This window comes from Convolutriloba macropyga, chromosome 15, assembly GCF_964194025.1.
Source record: "Convolutriloba macropyga chromosome 15, txConMacr16.3, whole genome shotgun sequence".
NCBI lineage: Eukaryota > Metazoa > Xenacoelomorpha > Acoela > Convolutidae > Convolutriloba > Convolutriloba macropyga.
In genome coordinates this window covers 18,897,861-18,921,280 of record NC_134482.1, presented here as the reverse complement: position 1 = coordinate 18,921,280, position 23,420 = coordinate 18,897,861, and the positions used below count along the sequence as shown (strand labels likewise).

The 23,420-nt window shown below is 33.8% G+C and overlaps 1 protein-coding gene across 4 annotated transcripts in view; it reads right to left on the bottom strand.

Annotated features, from left to right (window-relative positions):
- Nucleotides 1-23,420, bottom strand: part of LOC142353961 (chymotrypsin-like protease CTRL-1) — a 66,693-nt gene that overhangs the window by 35,846 nt on the left and 7,427 nt on the right. Inside the window, exons 2-4 of one of the 4 annotated variants that reach the window (XM_075406197.1) lie at nucleotides 20,847-20,941; nucleotides 18,530-18,626; nucleotides 6,448-6,643 (exon numbers count right to left, since the gene is read on the bottom strand). In XM_075406197.1, the coding sequence (XP_075262312.1) occupies nucleotides 6,448-6,643; nucleotides 18,530-18,626; nucleotides 20,847-20,937 (384 nt within the window). In that variant the 5' untranslated portion in view covers nucleotides 20,938-20,941. Of the gene's footprint in view, nucleotides 1-6,447; nucleotides 6,644-18,529; nucleotides 18,627-20,846; nucleotides 21,199-23,420 lie in introns of those variants that run through there. The other 3 variants (XM_075406196.1, XM_075406194.1, XM_075406195.1) reach the window with 3 other exon arrangements.

Sequence of the window (23,420 nt, the reverse complement as noted above, 5' to 3'; positions counted from 1 at the left end):
TGGAATAGATACTTTTGTGGTTGTTGATGTTCACTCCTTGCTCCGTGGGCAACCTATGTCTAGGAATTGATCTACTGGCGAACCGGCAAAAGCGCAACACACTCAACAAAAAGAAAAGAAAATCCTCCAGAGAGAATAAAGAGAAATTGAATGTAATACTCACAAAACTTCTATAAAACCTAGACCCCGGAAAGATGGAGTCAATGTTGACTTCCAACAAAGAAGACTTGAAGACTTTATTATTTAAATAAATAAAGACTGAAAATACTCTTTCCTGATTGGTTAAAATAGAAGAAACACTTTTCCTTCGATGTTTAACTATTTTCCCTCAGACGACACCCTTTATTTGGTACCGATCAGAGTCATACCTAAACCTGATATAATAATAAAATATATTTCTCTCTCTCTACACCGCTCTTGTTTTGTATTGAGATATACGTTAGACTTTAGCATTGGGGCCCGTGGACTGTCTACTGAAGCTCAGATAGAAGAGTAACAGACTAGAGATATAGAACTTTAGAAAGTCAGGTAAGTCTCACTGTTGTAAAATAGTCTTGAGATACTATAAGACCTCAGTAGAGTAACCTCTCAAGGTAACCCTACTCGAGACACGTCTTACAGAAATTTTTGAAAATAAAATGACGAAAGCTTTCATCTGTGGAGATTTCAACGCTCCACATCAATGGCTGAATTGCACATATAACACTGAAAATGGTGATAAAATAATCGAAACTATCGAAACTGGAAAATTCAAGCTTTTAAATAACGGTTAGCACACATACCAATCATATCAAGGAGACTGTCGAAATATGCTTGATCTACATTTCGCCGATCAATCAGTCTTCAATTTTTTTGACACATTTTATGTTTCCGATTACTTTGGTAGTGACGACAGCTCAACCATTACTACCCTGAAGATAATGACTAAGAGCAAATTCCATTTGAAGGCAAAAATCAACTTCAAAAAATTCAACCAGATTATCAGACAAAAATACGAAAACTCTGTGCTATATCCACCAGTCTATCCAAAAGCAGAAGAAGTATATCGACTAAATGAATTACTTGTACAGATCATTCAATTCTCGCTACAGAAGTCGTATATCCAACAAAAAAGATTTCCCTTTGGACATGAAACTAATAAACTTGTCCGTGAAAAGAAGAAAAAAGAAAAGAGCTGAAAAGAACAAACGGAGAACAGTACAAATTCCTAAAAAAGGTAATAAATTTCCTTCAACGAGAAATAAAGAGGTCCATGAAACAATGGCAAAAAATCAAGCAGTCAAAATTGATCGCAAGTGCTCAAAATAAGGGAAGCAAAAGCTTTTGGAGAGCAATTAAAGCCTTATATGGTGATTCAAAAAAACCAAGTGAAACTGAACAAAGTGTTGAAGTCTCATATAAACAACTCTTAGCAAAAACAGACATTGAGAAATGTGAAATCTTCAAAACTCTTCTACAGGACACAATAAAAGATCATACGTACAAAAACTTGGAACTAAATGAGCACTTCGAGAAAGTCGAAAACGAGACAAAATTGTTTCTCCAATAAGAAAATACTAAACGAAATAACTACTGCATTATTAAAGTAGACGATTATGAAGAAATTTTAAACAAAACAAAAAGATCAAGTCCAGGACCAGATAAAATCAGCTGTAGCATCCTGAAAAGGTTACCTAAATGCCTCAAAGCATATATTTGTCTCCTGATAACTAGCTCGATAAATAATTCTTATGTTCCAACTACATGGAAAGAGTCACAAGTCAAAATGTTACCAAAGCCGAACAAAAACAAAAAAGATGCAGAAAATTACCGACCAATCAGCCTAACCAATTGCATTGCAAAAATTTGTGAAACAGCAGTAAAGAATTTTGTCCTAGCGCACTATGAAGAAAATGATATCTTCGGTGAAATGCAAAGTGCGTATAGAAGGAACCGTTGCACAACTGATAATTTCCTCAAACTTACGCAGCACGTAACAGAAGCATTTCAATGGTCCGAAATGGTCGGATTTGTCTGCCCAGGTATTGAAAAAGCATTTGATGCAGTGTGGAGACTAGGACTTCAAAACAAACTGCTACAAATTGGTGTGCATAAACCTCTGATAAAATGGGTCAACTCTTTTTCCGCGCAGAGAAGCATCTTCTGGATTGACCAATCTGCTGGATTTACCAATCTAATTCAATTATCAACAGCATACAACTGACCCAAAATAGAGCACTAAGAATTTGTATGAGGAAACCCCGCTGGTACAGTGTCAAAAAACTCCATGAAGAGGCCAATATACCAGCAGTAAGAGATTTTCAGATTAGATTAGCTAATGAGTACCTGAAACGGGCAAAAGAAAACAATATCGAATCAATACTTGAGCTGATCCAAAAAAGAGACAACGTCCAAAAAACAGTTATCAAAGCACACTGGAATATCTGTCCTGCTAGTGTTCTTTACCAGTTTCAATATCGTAGAAAAGCCAGAACAACCATCATCCAATGACTTATTGCCAGCCACTTGCGTAGTTAATTCGGGGCAAAAGTCGAACCAACAGAGTCCTAACCGAAGAGCTAAGCCAGCCGCTCAGCTAGTAAATTCGGGGCTTAGCTGTGGAAAACACAAGGGAAAAGACAGCAATTTTCACAGCTTTTATCTACTGAAGAATGTTAATCGATTAACATCATTTTAAACCTAGAAAATGTTCTCATTTTTTCACATTCACTCCACTGATATCTTTATCAAAGTTAAGTTGCGGTTATACAACTAACGACATAATACAGTGCTATGCGCGGTTTGGTTCAGTGGTTCTAAGGTTTAGGTTAGCATAGCACTTTTAACTTATTTTTCCTTCTGTATTTTACTTCATACTTCAAAATGATTCCGTCCCTCAATTTATTTTAACGCGTCTTAACGCTTGCCTTCATGAACAAAGTTACACTAATTACACTTTTTACTACTAGCGCAGCCCTTTAATTCTCTGATCAAATGAAGCTCAGTTATTCATTTCCTGACGCGAGCGCAGCCCAATTTTTATTTGTTTATTTATTTTTTTATCCTCTTTTCCCACTCTCAATATTTATTACTTCTTGAATAATTTTTCTTAATAAACGACTTTTTTACTTTGAAAAAAAAACATTATTGATATCTTACCACGCATTGAAATACAACGAACCAATCAACTTCTACGAGGCTAGCCAAGAACACCAAGAAAAAGAGTAAAAGCAAGCAGAGCCAGCAGAAGCCCTTCCCGGCGCTTGAAATGGCTCCCAGCAACAAGAGCAATCAATTGGTTTTAAAGGAAAAACTCTGAAAAAACAGGAGCACAAACTCATCTTTCCGAAATTTCGAACTTTTTATTTTAATTATTGATGCCTTTTAAATTGATTGAAGTTGATTGTACATACATAAGCAATAATAACAGTCTGTTCCACACCTACTTGTTGTTGATTTAAAGGTTTATTAGAATATCAAAAACATGGTTCTCATCAATTTGAGTGCCCAGTTATCTACAGCTTTTCCGTGAATCAGTCAAACATTTATGCCTAACAAAAGGACTTAGTGAATCAATTCATTTTTTCAATTCAATTAAAACATGATTTTTTCCCATTACTTTTCCACTTTATATTTTCGTTTATTTTACTTTAAAAGTCTAACTTTCGGTCGAAATGCTGTTCTGGTGAAATGTTTTTTCACCTATTTGCACGATGTTAAAATCTCACAAAAATTTCTCTACTTTTTGTGTTTCTAAGAATTATTTCAACTAAATGTGGAATGACAAGGTGACTTTTTCTGAAAGACAGATAGAAGTTAGTTTAATATTTTCTGCTATTTGGTGCATTCTGTTATTAGAATTAATAGAAGGCGGTCTAAACGGATCTTTTCTGTTTTTGCGCACCAGTCCTACACAACCAATGGCTTCTTAACCAGGCATCGTTTTAACTTTTTCGACTCCCCTTAAAAATTAGGCGTAACTACACACCTTACAATGTTACAATATAGCACGAGCATCTAGGGGAGTAAATAATATATGCCCACTAAACTGGGGGGGGGGGGGATTATATATTTTGAAATTTGCAATCACTCTATTAATTAACAATTGTTGTCGAAAATCTAACCTCCATTCAACACTAATTGAGGTCAATCAAAACTTGAAAAGCGTTGCTTTGGTGGATCAAAAACAGGACCGAAACCTACTGTGAATCTAGAATTGTAAAGTCAACTCGTAAGAAGGCCTATAACTACAACCACAGCTGAAAATTCCTTCCATTCTAATGGTCCATATACATTGTTGAACTAACCATTGTGCTTCTTACACAAACATGAGGAAAAAGAATTTAAAATGAAATACTAAAACGACAAAAACTGATTCTTTGTTAGAGTAAAAGAAAAAATTTCATATTACCTTTAAAATTTTCAATGCACATACATTGACCCATTTATTGATTCCATCACATTATCAGGTGACCTGGGTCACTTATCGGTCTTTAACACCAGCCCCAGCCTCCCTCGCCCCCTCAAAAAAAGCATGACCGACTAAAGTGGGACGAATTGATCTTGCTCTCAAACGACCGGTGAGTGGTTGGATTCGTCAGTAGCTAGCCACGGTTTAGTGAGGCTAGCTTTAGCCTAATTGAAGGTGTGTGAGGTGAGCGCAGCGGGGGAGGGGTGGCGGTGCGAAATGGTGAGGGAACGCAAGGGAGGAGATCTATGGCTGTATGGGGCCTCTACGGTCTGAGCGATTTGCAGGGGAGGGGATTGGGGGGGCTGATGTGGGGGCGCGGTGGGATAGAGGTGTGGGATCAATTTCTGGGATCAGCCCTTCCCATCATAAGGGGAACTTAATGCCCCCTGGGCGCTACCTCATTATCTTGTTTTTGAGGACGAAAAGTCAAATGGGCCAGACAAAAAATCGGTCAAGCGAAAAATCGGATAAAAAAGAGCAATTGGATTAATATAATTGCTACAAACTTCGTTTGAGAGCGATTAACAAAGATTTCCTAGTAAAGCGCTAGCTAAGTCATTTATGATAAACTTTTTCCATTATAATTCAACGTTAATGAGGGTAATAGATAATGACATCACACCACATAACAGCGGCATCAACAAAAGAATTAAGGAGAGAGAGAGAGAGAGAGAGAGAGAGAGAGAGAGTGTGTGTGTGTGTGTGTGTGTGTGTGAGAAAGAGAGAAAGATAAAACGTGAAGGAACAACAAAACAATAAAAACCCCGACAGAGAGAGAGAGAGAGACATAGCTGAGAAATTTTTCTTTGATGAGATTCGAGTCTGCAATTACTAATTTTCTAGCCTTGGTAGTAATTAAAATCATATAGAAAAAATATGTCACTGAATAGTGACAAAATTGAAAAGAAAAGTTTTCAGATCTCGCCGTGAAAAAAGTTTAAAACCCTTTTTGTCTCTTGAATTTTGTCATGTACACCATCTGCAAGACTTACAAATTTTCGTTGGCCAGTAATGATAGTTAAACTGAGAAAAGGACAAAGATATTCAAAAATTTTAAAAACAATTGCAATTTTTTACAAAGTCTTGTTATAAACCGTATTATCTTCAGAAACATTTCACTGTCTCAAGAGACTACGCAGTATCCCTATTTATGCTTTAAATAGTTTCACTGGCTCATAAGGATTCATAGACTTGGAACATGATGTTTTTTAGAGAAATTGAAAAGAATTAAATTTCATCATAGAATTGCTGAAACTGGATTCATTGAAAAAATGATTACCATTCCGTTAACTCTACAAACTAGACAGTAACTCATTATCAAAGCTTGGAGGAGGTTTCTGGGCCCCTGGTTACGGAACAAATTACAATTTAAAATTTTGAAAAAAATTTATTAATAATTTTTAAAAAATTGCTTAAATTCGTAATTAAAAAATCTTGAGAAATACTTTATTACATCTAGAAGCTAAGCAGTAACCTATTATCGAACCCTTGAGGAGGTTCCTTCGTTCCTGAGGCTGGAGAAACCTAAAAAAAATCCAAAAATTTCAAAAAAACGAAAAAAAATTGCAATTTTTATCATGAAATTGCTAAAAATTGTGATATTAAAAAGTTGAAAACTATTCCATGGCCCAAAAATTTTTTTCAGTAACTTATTGTCAACCTTTAAAGAGGTTTTTTGGCCCCTGGGAAAACTTGAAAAATGACAAATGACAAAACATAAATGTCAAAATAAATGTCAAAACAATTGAAATTGCAAGTTGTGTAAAAAAAAAATGCTAAAATTCGTGATGTTGAAAACCTAAGTGTTGTATACCAATCCATTACCACTAGAAACTATGCAGATACCTATTATCAAATCGTAGAGGAAGTTCCTTGACACTTAGGGCTGAAAAACTTATATAAACATATAGCTCTTAAAATGGTCGTAAAGAGTTATCACCCCCTAACCTTACAATTTTTTGAGGGTAAAAACTTGATAAAAAGAACACCATGCTAACGTGAATATGTTGGGAAGCATCCCCGCCATTTTCCACATCAGTCGATCCCATTCCACAGGTGCCCAGTAGAACCCTGTCAGTTACAGCTTCTGTACATATTGGAATGGACTGTGTCATGAAATTGAGAACATCATTTGGGTCGTTAATACGGAGCAGAACAATGTCATTCTTTAGTATCTTGTTTTGATGAACAGTACTGAAACATTCAACCAGCTTTCGACTCAATCGCATCAAACATTTTCTCTATCCAAAATTGCCCCTCATTTTTTACGTTTCCAAAGACAAAGTACCCAATTGCAGAAAAACTAGTAAGATCTGGAATAAGTTGGTTAGTGAATTGATTGAATAAGAAAAGACCTGTAACTCAATGTTGATTGTTCGAAAGCAAATTAGTAACCAATTTATATCACGCCCTAATTGATGGAACCACAGAATTGTAGCTAATAATTTTGGACAAAACTTTCTGAACGCCAAGAAAAGTAGTGCAAAAATTGCCCAGACCGCAACTAAATACGTTTGATGGTTCTTTTAAAAATACACATTCCATTTTAGCTCAATTCTGATTTTAGCCAAAAATCAACCTGACTTTGAAACTCTCGTGGATTAGTAAATCAGCTGAGTTAGAAGGCAGGCTTATTTTTCCGACTCCACTTGTGGTGGGGAAGGGGAGGAGGAACTATATACTCAAATGAGTTTTTTTGTTCAGTCAATTTTTGGCCGACCGAAATATTCATCGTAGAGAAATGTGAGTGGTATCATTAAAAAGCTCGTCCAACGTAGAATGCAAAAGGAAAAAACTTTTTTTGCATTTCTTTTTTTCTTTGAGAAGTTATCGAGGTTTAAACTTTTGTGTGAACACGGGAACTCGAGATATTTGGCATGACTTTGTTCATTTTGAGCGTAATTTTGGTTCAAATTCACATTTTTTTCTATAAAAATATTAATTCAAAAAAAAAATTTCACGCAACAAAATGAATTAACTTTGTGTTCAAAAGAAACTAAAGTCGAAAAAAAGGCTAGTTTTGTTCCCAAATGGAAGTGTACTATAAAAAAATGAATTCTATTTGAGAGCTGCTTTATTGGAAATTTTTCATTTTTTGAGTTTTTTTTAACTCACTCAGTGACTAATCACTTTTCATATCGAGATTCCGTTATTGACGAACCTCAAATACAGTCAATTGATGCCCAATGAACAAAACATTCGTTTTCAAGGATTCGCTCATGTTCTTTTGGCTTCGGCTCTTAGTTTTCGTAATTTCTAAGGAAATTTTTAATTTCGTTTAGGAGATTCTACTAAATTGTTGTATTCCTATGGCATAGAATTGTTGACTAAAAGTACGATAGGCTTCCTAATGAGCACTAAGTGAACCTATCTAGTACTTTGAGTGGTAAGCTAATGGCTGTGAAGACTTTAGAAAAATTTTTGAAAGTTTTTTTTTTAACTTTAACTGATATTAAGATTCTTCTTCTGACCTGTAAGTCGGTCTCAGTAATAACAGGACACTCTTCCTATCTACTCCAAGCTATCTACTGCAATCAATTCAAATAACAGTTAAATCCGAGTGGGTGGCGTAGAACTGGAATTTTTAACTTAGGCTATCCTAGGAAATTTAAGAAAACTAAGAAACTATAGCGAAGTACAACCCTTGACTGATTTCTCAGAAGTTTCGAATTGAATCGGAATGAAAGAAAAATGGCTAAGTAAGATATGATTGATGATCGGTTCTTTCAACAAATATTGATCTTGATAAGTAATGGCAGTTCTGACTTTGTCTAATCTAAGCGAATGATCTCTCATCTCAAATAAAAGGTTACTTTTTAATCTGGGGACCGGCTTGTTTTTAACTATGTGATTTTTTGAGACTCTTAAAATAAGATTGGTTTTTTTCAAAAAAAGCGGAATTTATTAAACCTCTGTTATTTACCGTTGCATATAAAAAGAGCTTGTTCTTTTTATTTTTCATAGCTTCTTTCCAATTTGTTTCTATAAGTGAAGTCTCTCTTTTTTGTTGGTAAGACAGAGAGTTACTCTCAATTTTGGCGTGTTTTTGATATAATTTTTTTGGTATACATGAGTACCAGAAGTTAACTGGTGTATGTTGAATTATTTTAAGTAGAATTTTGTGTCCGCTATTCTTCAAAAGTTATTTAAGGCAGAAGGACATTAAGAGAATCAAAAATGCCTAGAAGGCTTTTTTAGAGAGAAACAAAACTTATGAATTGTTTTCAAATCTTGTGAGAACTTAGAGGCTAAGGCCCCGAACAACCTTAGTTGAATTTTAAATTCTACATTGGCAAATTTTGAACTTCTACTGTAGTTATAAAAGTCTACATCTGCGGGTTTAGCTTCTATCTATTGGTATTATGACTTCGATGCCCCCAGTTTTCATTTTTTTTAATTTTTGGATTTCATTTTCATACTTTTGTCTGCTTTTGAAATCGTATAGCATTATCCCAATATTGATAGTTCCAATTGGGTTAGAGAAAATTTTCAATTGATCATAGATAAAATTTGAGCGATAAGCTGATTGTTTAAATGGATAGGATTTTTCAACAAATATTGATGTTGATAAGTAATGGCAATTCTGATTTTGTCAAATCCAAGCGGATTTAGAATTTTTATTGAAACCTAGATCTCTCATCTCGAATAAAAAGTTACTTTTAAGAAAAGGGATCACCTTGTTTTTTAAGCAAGTTTTTTTTGGAGACGTTTAGCATAAGATTAGATCTTAAAAACAAATCGGAATTGACTACATCTCTATTATTTACGGTTGCTGCGTATAAAAAGCGCTGGATCTTTGTATATTTTCATAGCATCTTTCCAATTAATTTTTATAAGTGAAGTCTCTCCTTTCTGTTGGTAAGACAGAGAGTTACTATCTAGATTATGGCGTGTTTTTGCTACAATTTTTTAAGTAGGCATAAGTACTGGAACTTAACTGCTGTAAGTTGGGTTTTGCTAAGTATAGTTTTCTGTTCGTTTTTCTTCATACGATAATTAAGGCAGAAGGTATTTGGGAGAATTAAAATTGCCTTAGTCATCTTAAGAAATATAAAAAAAAATTACCAACCAAAGCAAAATAGTAACCTTGTGTTATTTCTCAGAAATTTTGAACTAAATTGGAATGAAAGAATAATGGCTAAGTAAGTTAGAACTTATAAGTGTTTTATTCAACAAATACTGATCATGAAAAGTAATGGCAGTTCAGACTTTGTCTAATCTAAGCACATTTAGAATTTTTGATGAAACTTAGATTTATCAGCTCAAGTATAAGGTTGCTTATGGAATTGGGGAGAAACCTGTATTTTAACCATGTGATTTTTGAGACTTTTTGCTGAAAAATGGTTTTCAAAATGGTTTTTAACCATGTGGTTTTTGAGACTTTTTGCTGAAAATGGTTTTCAAAATGGTTTTCAAAAAACAAATAGTTTTTTGATTATATCTCTATTATTTCCTTTTGCGGAGTATACAGCGAATGGTAATACAGCATAAACCGAATAATTTGTTGTCTATTACTTCTTGTCATTTTCAGTTATTAGTTAATATAGTTGATAATTGATCTCAAAAAAATGTCATCAGAGCAAAAGCCTAGATTCACTGTTTATGTCAGTTCTTGATTGATATAATCGGTTAACCGCCCAAAAAAACGATAGAAGTCCAGGGACGGTTACCAACGGGATACTTTTTGACCGCTTTGCTATACACATTTTCTGTGGAGTTGTATTTTATCCAATTTGTTGTTCTTAAATTCACCTGCTTGTTTTAAAATCTTTGTTGTTTTTCGCTTTAATAGTCTTTCCTATGTTTCGATTCTTCTAAGTTCTGAATATTATTCGATAGAGTTGGCGATATCACATATCCAATATAGAAATAGAACATAGCTAAGAGAGCAATGTTTTATTCGTTGTCTAATTGCCTAACCTTAGAATTAGTCATGAGGTATTTTTGGTCATTTTAGAGAAAATGATCAAAAAGCAATAGTTCCTTACCTAGGTATATCTCAAAAAATTGTACCCTTTTTGTAAGCTAGAAGTAGCTCTGGGAGTTAATCGTTCTTATATTTTATACTTTTAAAATTTTTCATGAAAAAATCCGAGTGTATGGTGTAGAATTAGAAATTCTAACCTATGTTATCTTAGGAAATTTTAAAAAAAATATAAGAAATTATAGCAAAATACTAACCTTGTGTTATTTCTCAGAAATTTTGCACTAAATTGGAATGAAAGAATAATGGCTAAGTAAGTTAGAACTGATAAGTGTTTTATTCAACAAATACTGATCTTGAAAAGTAATGCCAGTTCAGATTTTGTCTAATCTAAGCACATTTAGAATTTTTGATGAAACTTAGATTTATCAGCTCAAGTATAAGGTTGCTTATGGAATTGGGGAGAAACCTGTATTTTAACCATGTGATTTTTGAGACTTTTTGCTGAAAAATGGTTTTCAAAATGGTTTTTAACCATGTGGTTTTTGAGACTTTTTGCTGAAAATGGTTTTCAAAATGGTTTTCAAAAAACAAATAGTTTTTTGATTATATCTCTATTATTTCCTTTTGCGGAGTATACAGCGAATGGTAATACAGCATAAACCGAATAATTTGTTGTCTATTACTTCTTGTCATTTTCAGTTATTAGTTAATATAGTTGATAATTGATCTCAAAAAAATGTCATCAGAGCAAAAGCCTAGATTCACTGTTTATGTCAGTTCTTGATTGATATAATCGGTTAACCGCCCAAAAAAACGATAGAAGTCCAGGGACGGTTACCAACGGGATACTTTTTGACCGCTTTGCTATACACATTTTCTGTGGAGTTGTATTTTATCCAATTTGTTGTTCTTAAATTCACCTGCTTGTTTTAAAATCTTTGTTGTTTTTCGCTTTAATAGTCTTTCCTATGTTTCGATTCTTCTAAGTTCTGAATATTATTCGATAGAGTTGGCGATATCACATATCCAATATAGAAATAGAACATAGCTAAGAGAGCAATGTTTTATTCGTTGTCTAATTGCCTAACCTTAGAATTAGTCATGAGGTATTTTTGGTCATTTTAGAGAAAATGATCAAAAAGCAATAGTTCCTTACCTAGGTATATCTCAAAAAATTGTACCCTTTTTGTAAGCTAGAAGTAGCTCTGGGAGTTAATCGTTCTTATATTTTATACTTTTAAAATTTTTCATGAAAAAATCCGAGTGTATGGTGTAGAATTAGAAATTCTAACCTATGTTATCTTAGGAAATTTTAAAAAAAATATAAGAAATTATAGCAAAATACTAACCTTGTGTTATTTCTCAGAAATTTTGCACTAAATTGGAATGAAAGAATAATGGCTAAGTAAGTTAGAACTGATAAGTGTTTTATTCAACAAATACTGATCTTGAAAAGTAATGCCAGTTCAGATTTTGTCTAATCTAAGCACATTTAGAATTTTTGATGAAACTTAGATTTATCAGCTCAAGTATAAGTTTGCTTATTGAATTGGGGAGAAACTTGTATTTTAACCAAGTGAATTTTGAGATTTTTTTATAAAAATTGTTTCCAAAAACAAATAAGACTCGATTATATCTCTATTATTTCCCTTTGCGGAATATTTATACCGCTTGGTTTTTGTAGATTTACAGAGCTTCTTTCCAATTTGGTTTAATAGGCGAAGTCTTTCCTTTCTGTTGGTAAGACAGAGAGTTATTCTCTAGATTTTGGCGTTTTTGATATAATTTTTTTTTGTTAACATAAGTACAAGAAGTTAACTGGTGTAAATTGAAGTTCTTTAAATAGAGTTTTGAGTCCGCTATTCTTCATAATTTGTTTTGGGCTGAAGGACTTTAAGAGAATCAAAGTTGCCTAGAGGGTTAAATTAGAATAAACAATACTTAGAAAGTGTTTTCAAATCTTGTAGGAACTAAGAAGCGAAGGCACCAAACAACCTTAGTTGAATTTTAATTTCTAAATTGGCTGGTTTTAAATTTCTACTTTAGTTATAAAACTATACATCGGCGATTTTAGCTTCTTTCTATTGATATTATGACTTCGATGCCCCGAAATTTTAGTTTTTTAAATTTTTGGATTTTATTTTCATAAATTTGGCTTCTTTTGAAATCTTATAACATTATCCTAATATTGATTGTTCCAATTGTGTCAGAAAAAAACGCTCAATGGATCATAGACAAAGTTTTCAGCGCTAAGCTTATGGTTTAAATGGATTCGACACTTTCTTAGATCATTTTTCTAATGAATTTTTGGTTTTGGCTGTTTTGTTGTTGTTTTCATAGTAATAAGACTTATTGTAATGTCCTGTTGATAATTTATGAACAAAACACATTATTGTTTTCCCATCTAGGCATAGCTTTGCCTTTTCTTTGGACTGGCGTTGAAAGCTATTGAATTTAATGGAGGTGATCCTACAGGTTTTCTCAAAAAGTTTTCTGGTTCTATTATATACTTTTTTACCTGTTGAAATTTTGAAGTCAGATTGCTCTAAGAAATTCCCAATGATATTAAAAAATTTATTCCAAAACTTAAAAGTTTTTACAGCAAAGTTCAATTTTTAATGGCTCGTCACTTTTCTCTCTTAAAAATTTTCATTAATTTGCTGTTTTTGCCGGTTTTTCAATCTTTATGTTTTGGTAAAATGCTGAGCGGTTTCATGAACTCCTAATTGAGGACTGAATGAACGGTGTTACTCTGTGCAGTCATTTTATAGTGAATAGTCTTTAAAATTTTGACGTTTTTCGTTATCAGATAACTTGTCAGTTTTTGTTGTTCTTTTCGTCAATTTGTAAACTATTCTCATCATTGAGAGGTCCCATCTAATACCTTGTAATTCAAAAATTGACGTTTCTATTGATATTATGTCGTTTCTGATGTTTTGTTTGTTGGATAATATGCGTTTTCATAATATTTTTGTGAGTGGTCAACTTTTGAGTTTCGTTTTCTCTTCTTTTAGCGCTTTCGCGTAATAACAGACACCATTTGTTTTTTAAATGAGACCTAAGTAACAGTACCCAATCTTTCAGGATATTTTTAGCTGATTTAGTATAAATAACAAATGAAAAATCAAGATAATAGTTAATAATTTTGATGTCTTCAAAAAATTTGTGTTTTAGTAAATTGTTTGTAATTTTTTCTCCATTTTTAGTCCGTTTCTATGGCTGAGTCAAACTAACGACAGATCCTATTGGTTTCGTAATAACTTCTTTTATTAAAATTACCAAGAGTTTTTTTGTTAAAAGCTAAAGATTCTCTTCATTAGTTCTTCTTTTTTTCGACGTGTTACCTTGTCTCATTAAAGAAAAGTCCAATCTGGTGTGTCCAATAGTTCAGTAAAATTAATTTGATTAGATAAATTTTTTTCTGATTGAATTTTGACGTTCTTACTAGGTGCCCTTAGGATATTGAGTTTTTCCGTGTAATTTTTGTTTTTGCTTATTTTGTTTTTTTTTCTCGTAGTCTTTTTTATGGCAGAAATTGTGAGGGTGAGTTCTGTGATGAGGAATGGCATTAAGTAATTCGATTAGTAGTTGGATTGTGTAACGTTTTTCTTAAACTCAAACATCTATTTTTGTTCTCTTCATTGGGTTGACATTTTAGTCAAAAATATAGATGAGCTCGGGTCAGAAAATCATGTGCGAACACACATTAACGAGCATCCTTGTTGCGATATAGAGCTAGGTGACAGGAAAATTATAAGCCGAAATAAATCGACCGTATGCTCCTACAATTGGAAACAATTCCTCATTTGACATTGTTTTATGTCCCACAATTATTAACCAAAATGCCCCAATGGTCGTAGACAAGCCAAATTTAGTAATAATTTGGGCAAGGGCCGCATTTTTTGCGCTCAACATTTCCAGACTCGAGTGAGTTCATGAGGTCACTCGGGCAATGTAATTTTGAGCGCAGAACGTTTAGGTGTGATCTCGACTGAGTTTGAGGTTATTTCGATCTAGGTTCTCAATGTGAAAAAATATGTGAACCCGATTCTCAGGAGCAAATTATTACTTTGATTAAGAGTTTTTGGCTCTTCCAAAAGTCAACAGTGCAGAATCGGTCTGATCAAAGACGTCAGCAAAGATTTGGTTTGACAAAAACCAGGAGGTCCAGCACGTAACTGGTAACTCCACTTGAAAAGTAAATAGACGATCATTGAAAAAGGCGTCGGATCTTTTCCGGTTGTGCCCCCCCCCCCAGCTTAGTGGGCGCATATCATTTACAACCCCCAGATGCACGTGCCATATTTCTTTATAATGGTTTACTATGTAATGGCACGTTCTCTCTAAATGGGGGCGCATAACGTACTGGGAGGGGGGAGCACAAACGGAAAAGATCCAAGACGTCTTAATACAGATCTTCACAATTTTAGCTATTGGGCAGAAATCTTGTCGCAATAAACTAAAAAAAATGCACTAAAAAAAAGGTGTCTGGTTGAGAACTTAAATCTAGGTGAGCAGAATAAACTAAACAGAAACTGAAAAACTCACCCACAGTTAAAATTGTTCTGATCAGACTATTTTGAACGCAAGATATTCTGATCAGAGACAATTTCTAGCGTTCTGTGCGCAACCACTGACAATTTCGAAAGCACTTGGGTCTGACCTGAATTGAATTTGAGCTCATTTGAGCCTGATTGAAACCCGTTTCGAGGTTAATTGGTGTTTGGTGTGATCAGAAAACGCAGGTGATCTGATCAGAAGTGATTTGAGTTACTTTAAACGCATAACAAATTTCGAGCGCACTCGATTATGATTGGATGCGTTTTTGGTCTACGGCGGCCTGATCAGTGGTGATTTTAGTCTGGGGCGGTCTGGTCAGAGATTTGCGTCCGAAAACTGAGCCTCTAAATTTAGGTTCAAACATCAAGTTGATTTTGAAACACTCGTGGCTTAGTTAGTAAATAAACCACGTCAGACATGTTGCATTACTGAGCCATGATAGAGGAAAATGTTAATATATAATTCGACAGGTTACTGCAACAGTTGGAATCATTTTTCTCAAATTAAAAATGTTTTGTAGTGTGTCCCAGAGTTATCATTCAATTCCCGGATGCTTGTCGACAAGTCAACCTTAATACTAATTTGTTCCTGAAAATCAAGTTCACTTATTCAACGAAGCAAGCAGTTTGATGCCTTGAATTCATTTGCAATTGTTTCAAATTAATTAAGCTCACAATTACTACTGAATACCAAACGTTGGATGCAAAAAAATTCTCCAATGTGTTTGCAATATAACTTGTTCCATTGATGTTTGCAATTCATGTCATAATAAAGGAAGAAGTTAGCTACCACTTGAGCATGGTATAACTTCCATAGGCTTCACACACCCTTGCGTTTTCGTTCAAAAATAAGATTTGTTGACGCCAAAAATCCTGCACAAATTTTGCAATTGCACGCATTATAACAATATCAAACACACACTTTTATGCACATAGTCGTCAAATCGGCGTCGAACCAACCTCCCCCTCCCCACGCTCGTAAAACGCTTCTAAAATGAACTGCAATTCTAGTGGTATATATTTTTAAGCATATTTATTTAGTATCAACGCTGACCACATCGAAAGTTTTAATAATAAGTTTATATAAGATCAACGTTGATCGTAGCAAATTTTAACAAATTTTAAGGAAAGATCAACCATAGATAAAATGCTTGCGTAAGTTAAATTCACGTTCAAATTAACGTAATTGACCAACTTTCTGAGCGATGAACACGTAATAAATTAATAGACCTTAAATTCAAGATATCAACACACAAGATAAGCGGAAAGTTGGAAAACTAGGATTTCCTCGGAAACAATTTATTTACCCTCAGAGCAGATTTTTTATGGTTATCTGGAAAAATTGCGTCAAAAAACATAACCGACTAACGTGGAATAATTAGTGAGAATTTTAACATATTAAAGCCTGCTTTTTATTTGACTTTTAGTAGTAATTTACCGCCACTTGTGTTCAGCTGCTTAAAATTGATAATGAGAGAGAAATTTAAATCAGTCAAGCAAAACTTTTGCAAATTAAAACATAGCCGATAGAATACCGGAAACAACAACTCGAGGAGTCGTTCAATGTAATCTCCAAACACACCCCAGTTAAAAAAGAAATACCAAAAAATAACAAAAAAATCAACTGTCTAATAGCAGAGTAGTCGGGGGAGAAGTGAGGTGGGGGAGGGGTATGACGTGTCTGTAGTTTGTTTAGGGAGGATGGACTGTTATGGAAAGAGAACAGCGCCAAAACTGGTCCAAATGCCTTTTTGACCTTGAGTATTACGAGCAGATCCTAACTACTATGAATTAGTAGCAAAGGTACTTTTAGAGTCCAATGTTAGAAAACAGAAAGTCCAACGTTCTATAACAGAAGTCAGTGTTCTAAAACAGAAGTCAAAGTTTGAACAACTTGTAGAATCTCAATACTCGTAAAAAGAACAATATCGACATTTATAGCCTGTCCCGTAAAGCTGAAATAATCGAACGTTTGAAAACCTCAAAAACACGCAAGTGAGCGTCTATTTTTCTACGTGTTTTAAATTTGAACCTTTGAACTCTGTTGTGTGGCTTTTGAAACCTTCGCTTATTTCAATTTTGTGGGACACGCTATAAAAAGGCCTAAATATTTACAATAAATGCTTCAAACTTCAAACCTCGTTTGAGAGCGATTAAAATTTAAGAATTTTCAGGACGATAGCTGTGTTGCAAGTTTCTAGCAAATTTTTCTGGTAGAGGTCTGATCTCACTGGGATTTTTTTACGCATCTTTTTTTCCATTTGTGTAGACAAAAAGGTTGCGTGTTTTATGAGATAAGTGAAATTGAATTGTAAAAAAAAGAGAAGAACTCCGCACAAACTGAGAACCTCACTAAGGTATTGAATTTTTCCGCGTTTTATTGATTCACTAATATAACTTATAATTTATAATATAACTTATAACTTATAATATAATTTATAATAACAAAATTTGGTTGTACCTAATTGGAAACAATATCTACTATTTGATATTGGTTTTCTTATCGGTTTTTTTATTACAACTCCTTTCTTTGTAGTTATTTTACATTTTAATCGCACTTGAAAGTACAATTTTAGAATTCTGTCGGTTGCAACTTCTCTCCACTACAAAAAAGTAGAAGTGTAATAAGCCAATTGTAGGCGATCATTTAGTAAGAATATTTTGCAAGATGAGTGTTCAAAGTTGCCTAGGCTATTCTGAATGCTAAAACCAATGCATATTTGTGCCCTAATTTGATTTTCATAGCTGTTTTTAGAAATGTATTAAATATTATATATCCTCCCGGGTCAAGGTGTCACCGCCATTCAACCCAAAATTATGTAAGATAAGCGGTGAATGCAGTGAAATTACATAAATCAGGCGGTGAATGCGATGAAAAAACCTTTATCGCCTGGTAGCGGTGAAATTACATAACTTCACCGCTTTGAAAAAAATTGTCCAAATTATGTAAGATAAGCGGTGCATGGGATGAAATAACATAAATTCACCACTTAGAAAACGCTTCGAATTATCTTTTGTTTAACGAAGTTAAGATTCATTTTTTTAAAAGACGCACGGAAAATTTACCCACGAATAATCATACATCTTTTTGAAACTTTTTTAAGCGGTGAATTTATGTAATTTCACCACTAGAGTAAGCGGTGAATTTATACAATTTCACCGCGTTCACCACATTTCACCGCTAAAATTTGTAATTTCACCGCTTATCTTACAAAAGCTCAACGCGTATGTGATAAAGGAGAGTGAATTTGATTTAAATTCAAAACAAATATTCTAGATATCGGTGAGAAGTGGCGCAGTGGAAGAAAACGTTGCTGACATGCCGGAGGTGAGAGGTTCGAATCCGTGCAAAGTTGGTTACTTGTACAAACCGGTGAAATGTGGTGAATTTTTGTAAGTTAATCGCTTACTCTAGCGGTGAACTTACATAATTTCACCGCATTTCACCGCAAAATTGTATACGAAATTTGCGGTGAAAAAATCAATTTTTCACTCCTCATCTTACATATTTTTCCAATTTTTCCTCAATCCGGGCTCCACAGAATGCAGAATTGGACATCAGAGGAAGAAATTAAGTAGAACTGAAGAACTAACTCGGGCATAAATCGCCAATCGTAGGTGGTGAAGTTAATTCTCTCGGTTGCCACTGTTTGGGGTGAAAAATCTCCAGCCTCGACTACCACATCAGACTCTAAAACAGAACAACATGATCCCGGATTGAGGAATATCAGCGTTAATTCAGCGCTCATATATGCGGGAAGAACAGTGAAGCTGGTTTAAAAGGTTGAATTTTAAAAATTCAGCGCTAAATCAGCGCTTTCTTAAAAAAAATATTTTGTGTCGATTCAGATTTCCCAAAAAATATTTTACCCCGCATTCTGTTGAGCAGAAGTTTAACCCTTTCCCCTATATTTTTCAGCAAATTTATGCCTTTCACAGGTATAGCGCTGCAAGGGAAAAGAGCTGATTTGGGCGGAATAGTTTTTAAATCACCTCTTTAGCTTAGCGTATAAAAAAAAATTGATCGGAAGTTCGAGATTGCAGCATGGCATTGAAAAAGTTTGAGAGATGAGATAACGCTGGGAAAATAGTGCCCCAGTTGAGAAGACCAATCAAAAAAGACAAAAATTTTGTAAGACATCTTTGGTATGCTCGGTTTCAAACATCAGAAAGCTTTGGTACGTTCAGTTTGTTTGCCATTGTTGGATTTGGACGTAAAGATTCGGTACCGTCGTATTTGGAGGGATTCGGTAGAGTCGGTTTTAGACAATTCGGTATGTTTGGTATTTAAGCTCAAGAGATCGTCGGTATGTTTGGTTTTTGATGAAAAAAAATCAGTTTTTCTGTTTATAATGTAGTCCGATGTTATGGCGTTTTTTTGCAAGAAATTCAAAAATATTTCTTTGAGAAAATTTCTGAAACAAGATGCAAAAATATTGAAATTTGTTTTTAGGCGCGTTCACAAAACTAATTGAGCGACAATAAATTACTTTGTTACTTTTGAAATCAAAATGTGACACACCTGTTGAACATTGATGAGAATTCTGTTCATTAATTCGCTTTCGCTGAGTTCTGACATACTTTCTTGTAGTTATAGAGCAAGGTTTTTAACGGTTGGTTACGTTCGAAACCAAACATGCCGACTGCTTTTTGTTCAGTCTGCTGGACTATTCGGCTTGAGTACGAATGTTCCTGGCATTTCTCTCGACAATAATGACTCTCTCTCACATTTAAAAACGAGGATGCCGAATGTCTTTCACCTTTAAAAAAACGACAATACAGATTGTCTCTTATGTTAAACAATGAACAAAAAAGATGATACCGAAGAAAATTTTGTAAGAACTTTTGCCGTTTTTGGCTAGAATAAAGCGACTATAACGACTACTTCTTTTTTTTTTAAAAAAAAAAGAAAATTTCTTATCTAGGGTGGCATTTACTGAATTGCAACTGAAGTTGATGTTCTCAAGGAGTTGACTGAATTACAGCTGAAAAAATTAAACAGTGATGAATTATTCCTGTTAGTTTGAACAGTGAAAGAGAAAATGTCGCAAGAGAGATGAAACCTGAAAATTTCAACTCAGCACAACCAGTGCTTCTTATTTATTTGCGAATAATTTAAGTAAAAACTTTTCACCGATGATTCAGCCCTTAAACTTCAGTGAAATCAATGACTCAGACTTGTCTAAGTCAAAACAGTTAACTTATGCATTATTCCTTTGGAAAACATACCAACGGAGGATGAGAAGCGGAACATATGAGAAGAGGAGAAAAGTAGAGGATGGGTTTCTATTTTTTCTACTTTGACCACATAGTCCAGTAAACGGGTAAAGTCTATCAATTTTTTTACCCGATTTTTCAAGTGGCAATCAATAAACATCATGTTGACCATCTAAAAGATCAATTTTTCTCTTAACGTGTCTCATCAAGTTTAAATTAAACTGAAAGCATTATGATCAATTGATGACCGATAAGATTATCGCTCTATTTTATCCCATAGAACACTCGACAGGGAAAAATGTCTCATGGCACATGACTTTAATTTGGGGGCACAAACGGGACACATCCCTTAACTTGATGAATTCATCAATAACAGTTTTTGCTTGAATTATTGAAAAACCCCTCAGAGGAGAAAAGTTTTGTGCACTCGGGCGATTGGCGATTGATTAAACAAGGCCGAGGTGATGACTGAAAGTTGGTATGTCCAGGCCAAAGACAAACAAGCGCCCCTTTTTCTTGTGGATCAATTTTACATTTCTGCTTGTATGGCATGCAAAACGAATCTCAAGTAGCTGCAGTATAATTCATTCAAAACAAGGCTGTATCTTTTTTGTGTCTATTATGAACAAAAAGAGCCCCAATTGAGAAATCATCTGGAAAATAGGTCAAAAATGCAAGAAACATTTGGACTTACTTTGTTTGTCGTACAAGCACTGGGCGGCTGTTATGATCCAGTTGTCTCTGATTCTGGCACCTCCACAGAAAGAAGAAGAATTGTGACTCATAACTCTAACATAAAACTCGTAATTTCTACTCGCAACTCCATTTATAATTAAAGTTTTGATCGAATTGAGCGGAGAAGAATTTTTGTTCAACGGAGGAAGTGTAACTGATAACAAAACATGTGGTGTAAAGAGGGTATAAAAGATGACAGAATGAAATAAATAATAATTCATTCTCAAACAATAAAATTTGCAGTCAGTTCGTATTTTTGAACGTCACTGGTCTCTATCAAAATCAATCCAATTTTTGGCATTTTTATACAATTCTAATTAGGTTAATTAGTTAATTTGGGTGGAATGAACGATTTCCATACAAATTCAAATAAATCAAATGTTTGCTGTTTTGACATATTATTATTTTTTGCGGTCATTAAAAACATTTCTTGTCGTAATTATATTATTACAAGCTATACTTACTAATTACAAATAATTAATAATTCAATGAGAGGTTGTTTTTGCTCTGAACTCTGAATTTAATGAAATGATTTTAATGATAGCTTTAAAAAGTAAGAACTTTTTAAAAATTCTACCATGTCCAAGTTTCAATTAGATGTCCCAATGAAGGGTAATTCAATTGAGATTGTTTCTACTAAATTGTGAGGCCTTGACAAATGGCAAAACAACAAAATTTGACCAAGAAAGCTCAACTAAAAACAGTAATGAGTGTGGGAAAAGAGACGCATTTTTGGTGGGCTTTAATTGGTCTTTTTGATTTTAGTGTCCTAATGATATGAAATACTGTATTCTTCCAATAAATACGAATTGGTATAGGGAAGAAATCTTTCAAGAATTATAATCAAAATGATTCCCAATGAAAAACTGAGAACGCTGAAGTAATCCACATTTTGCTCTAAATAGCCTGATTATTTCAGATAAAATTAAAAGCATTATACAAAGACTGAAGTTTATACAACAAATTGATTTATTTGATTTAACCGAAAAAAAATGAAAGAGTCTGAGATACAAGAAAACAGGGTTATGGTACAAGAATGATGAGGCTGGTTATTGTTCCGACCCCTCTTGAGGGGCGGGGGGAGGAACTATATACTCAAATGGCTTTTTTTGTTCAGACAATTTTGGCCGATCAGTATCATAATCGTAGAGAGTTGTGAGTGTTATCATTAGAAAGCCCGTCCAGCGTAGAATATAGAATTAAAAAGATTTTTTCAATATTTGCTTTCTATAGGGAGTTATCGAGGTTTAAAGTTTTGTGAATATTAGTCGTAATTCAGTTGTTTTTATTCACACTTTTGACCACATTTTCGTCAATTTTGACAAAATTTTTGTCATTTTTGCTTAAAGAGGTTAAAATTGTTAGCTGTAGTGTAATTGATTTTATCTCGAAAGATAGAGGAGGGTTGCTGAATTGTTCGAACCGAGTTTTTTGGCTAGAATTTAAGCTAAATTTTTCAAAATTCAGACTTTCTCCGCCGAAAAAATGGTTTCTTCAGAACACTTGCTTGAAATTTGTTGGAAGCAGACACCTTAAAACTGTGACCATATTCTTCTTAAGCTCAAAAAAGAGCTAGTTGTACTCCCGCCGGCTTCAAGGCTCTCCAGGAATTATAATTTTGTCAAATTTTTGGAAATTTAAACTAAACTCGATAAATGCACAAAGTGCAATATTTTTTTGACCAACTGAAAAATTCTGTATAGAATTATTCTATTTCGCAACTTTTTCAACAGTTGAGTGTTTTGTTAGAGGCTGAGCAATATTTGAGCTGATCTGGATCTCACCATATATCCTTATGATAAAAGTGACTTAGTCTCATTATTAACAGGCCCAATTGACCTCCTGTTTCCTAGCATTTTGTTGTAATCCTAAATCTGTTTTGACTTTTGAAAAAAAATTTGTTTTCAAAAATAAATTTGGGTTTTCCAGCTTGGTCTTTTTTAAATAGTTTATCGGTCGATTTGTAATTCAGTCTCTGTAAACACAGGTCACAATCGGTTTCCAGTTAGCTATTTTTTAATCTTTATAACGATTTTTGCGTCAAACATTTGTTTCTCGCTTTGTTACTACTGTTACTATGAGATTTTAAAAAAAAGTTAAATTTTTATATATTTGTACATTTCAGAGGATTTTGGTTTTTTTTCAGATTATAAAAATAATCGTTGATCCCATTGGCTTTGAAACTTTTCGCAATCGAACAATGGATAATGACATGTCTAGATTGCTTTCCATGTAGACATAATTGAACATTTTAGGGATTTCAGTTGATAACTAATGACATTAGAACTGTGAAATTATTTGTTCTTTGTTTTCAAAAATGGAAAATTTATTTGAACTTCGCATCTATTTAGGTTTTGTGCCGAACTGTTAACCAGTCGCATTGAAGACAGGTCCATTATATTTCAAAGGAAGTTTAGTTTAAAATGTTTTCTTTTGGTTTTTACCTGATGCGAGTTTGATTTTGTTATTTTTTTATTATAGACATCGAGTTGCGGTCCTAAATAATTTTTGTTGCTTGATTTTTATTGTTGAT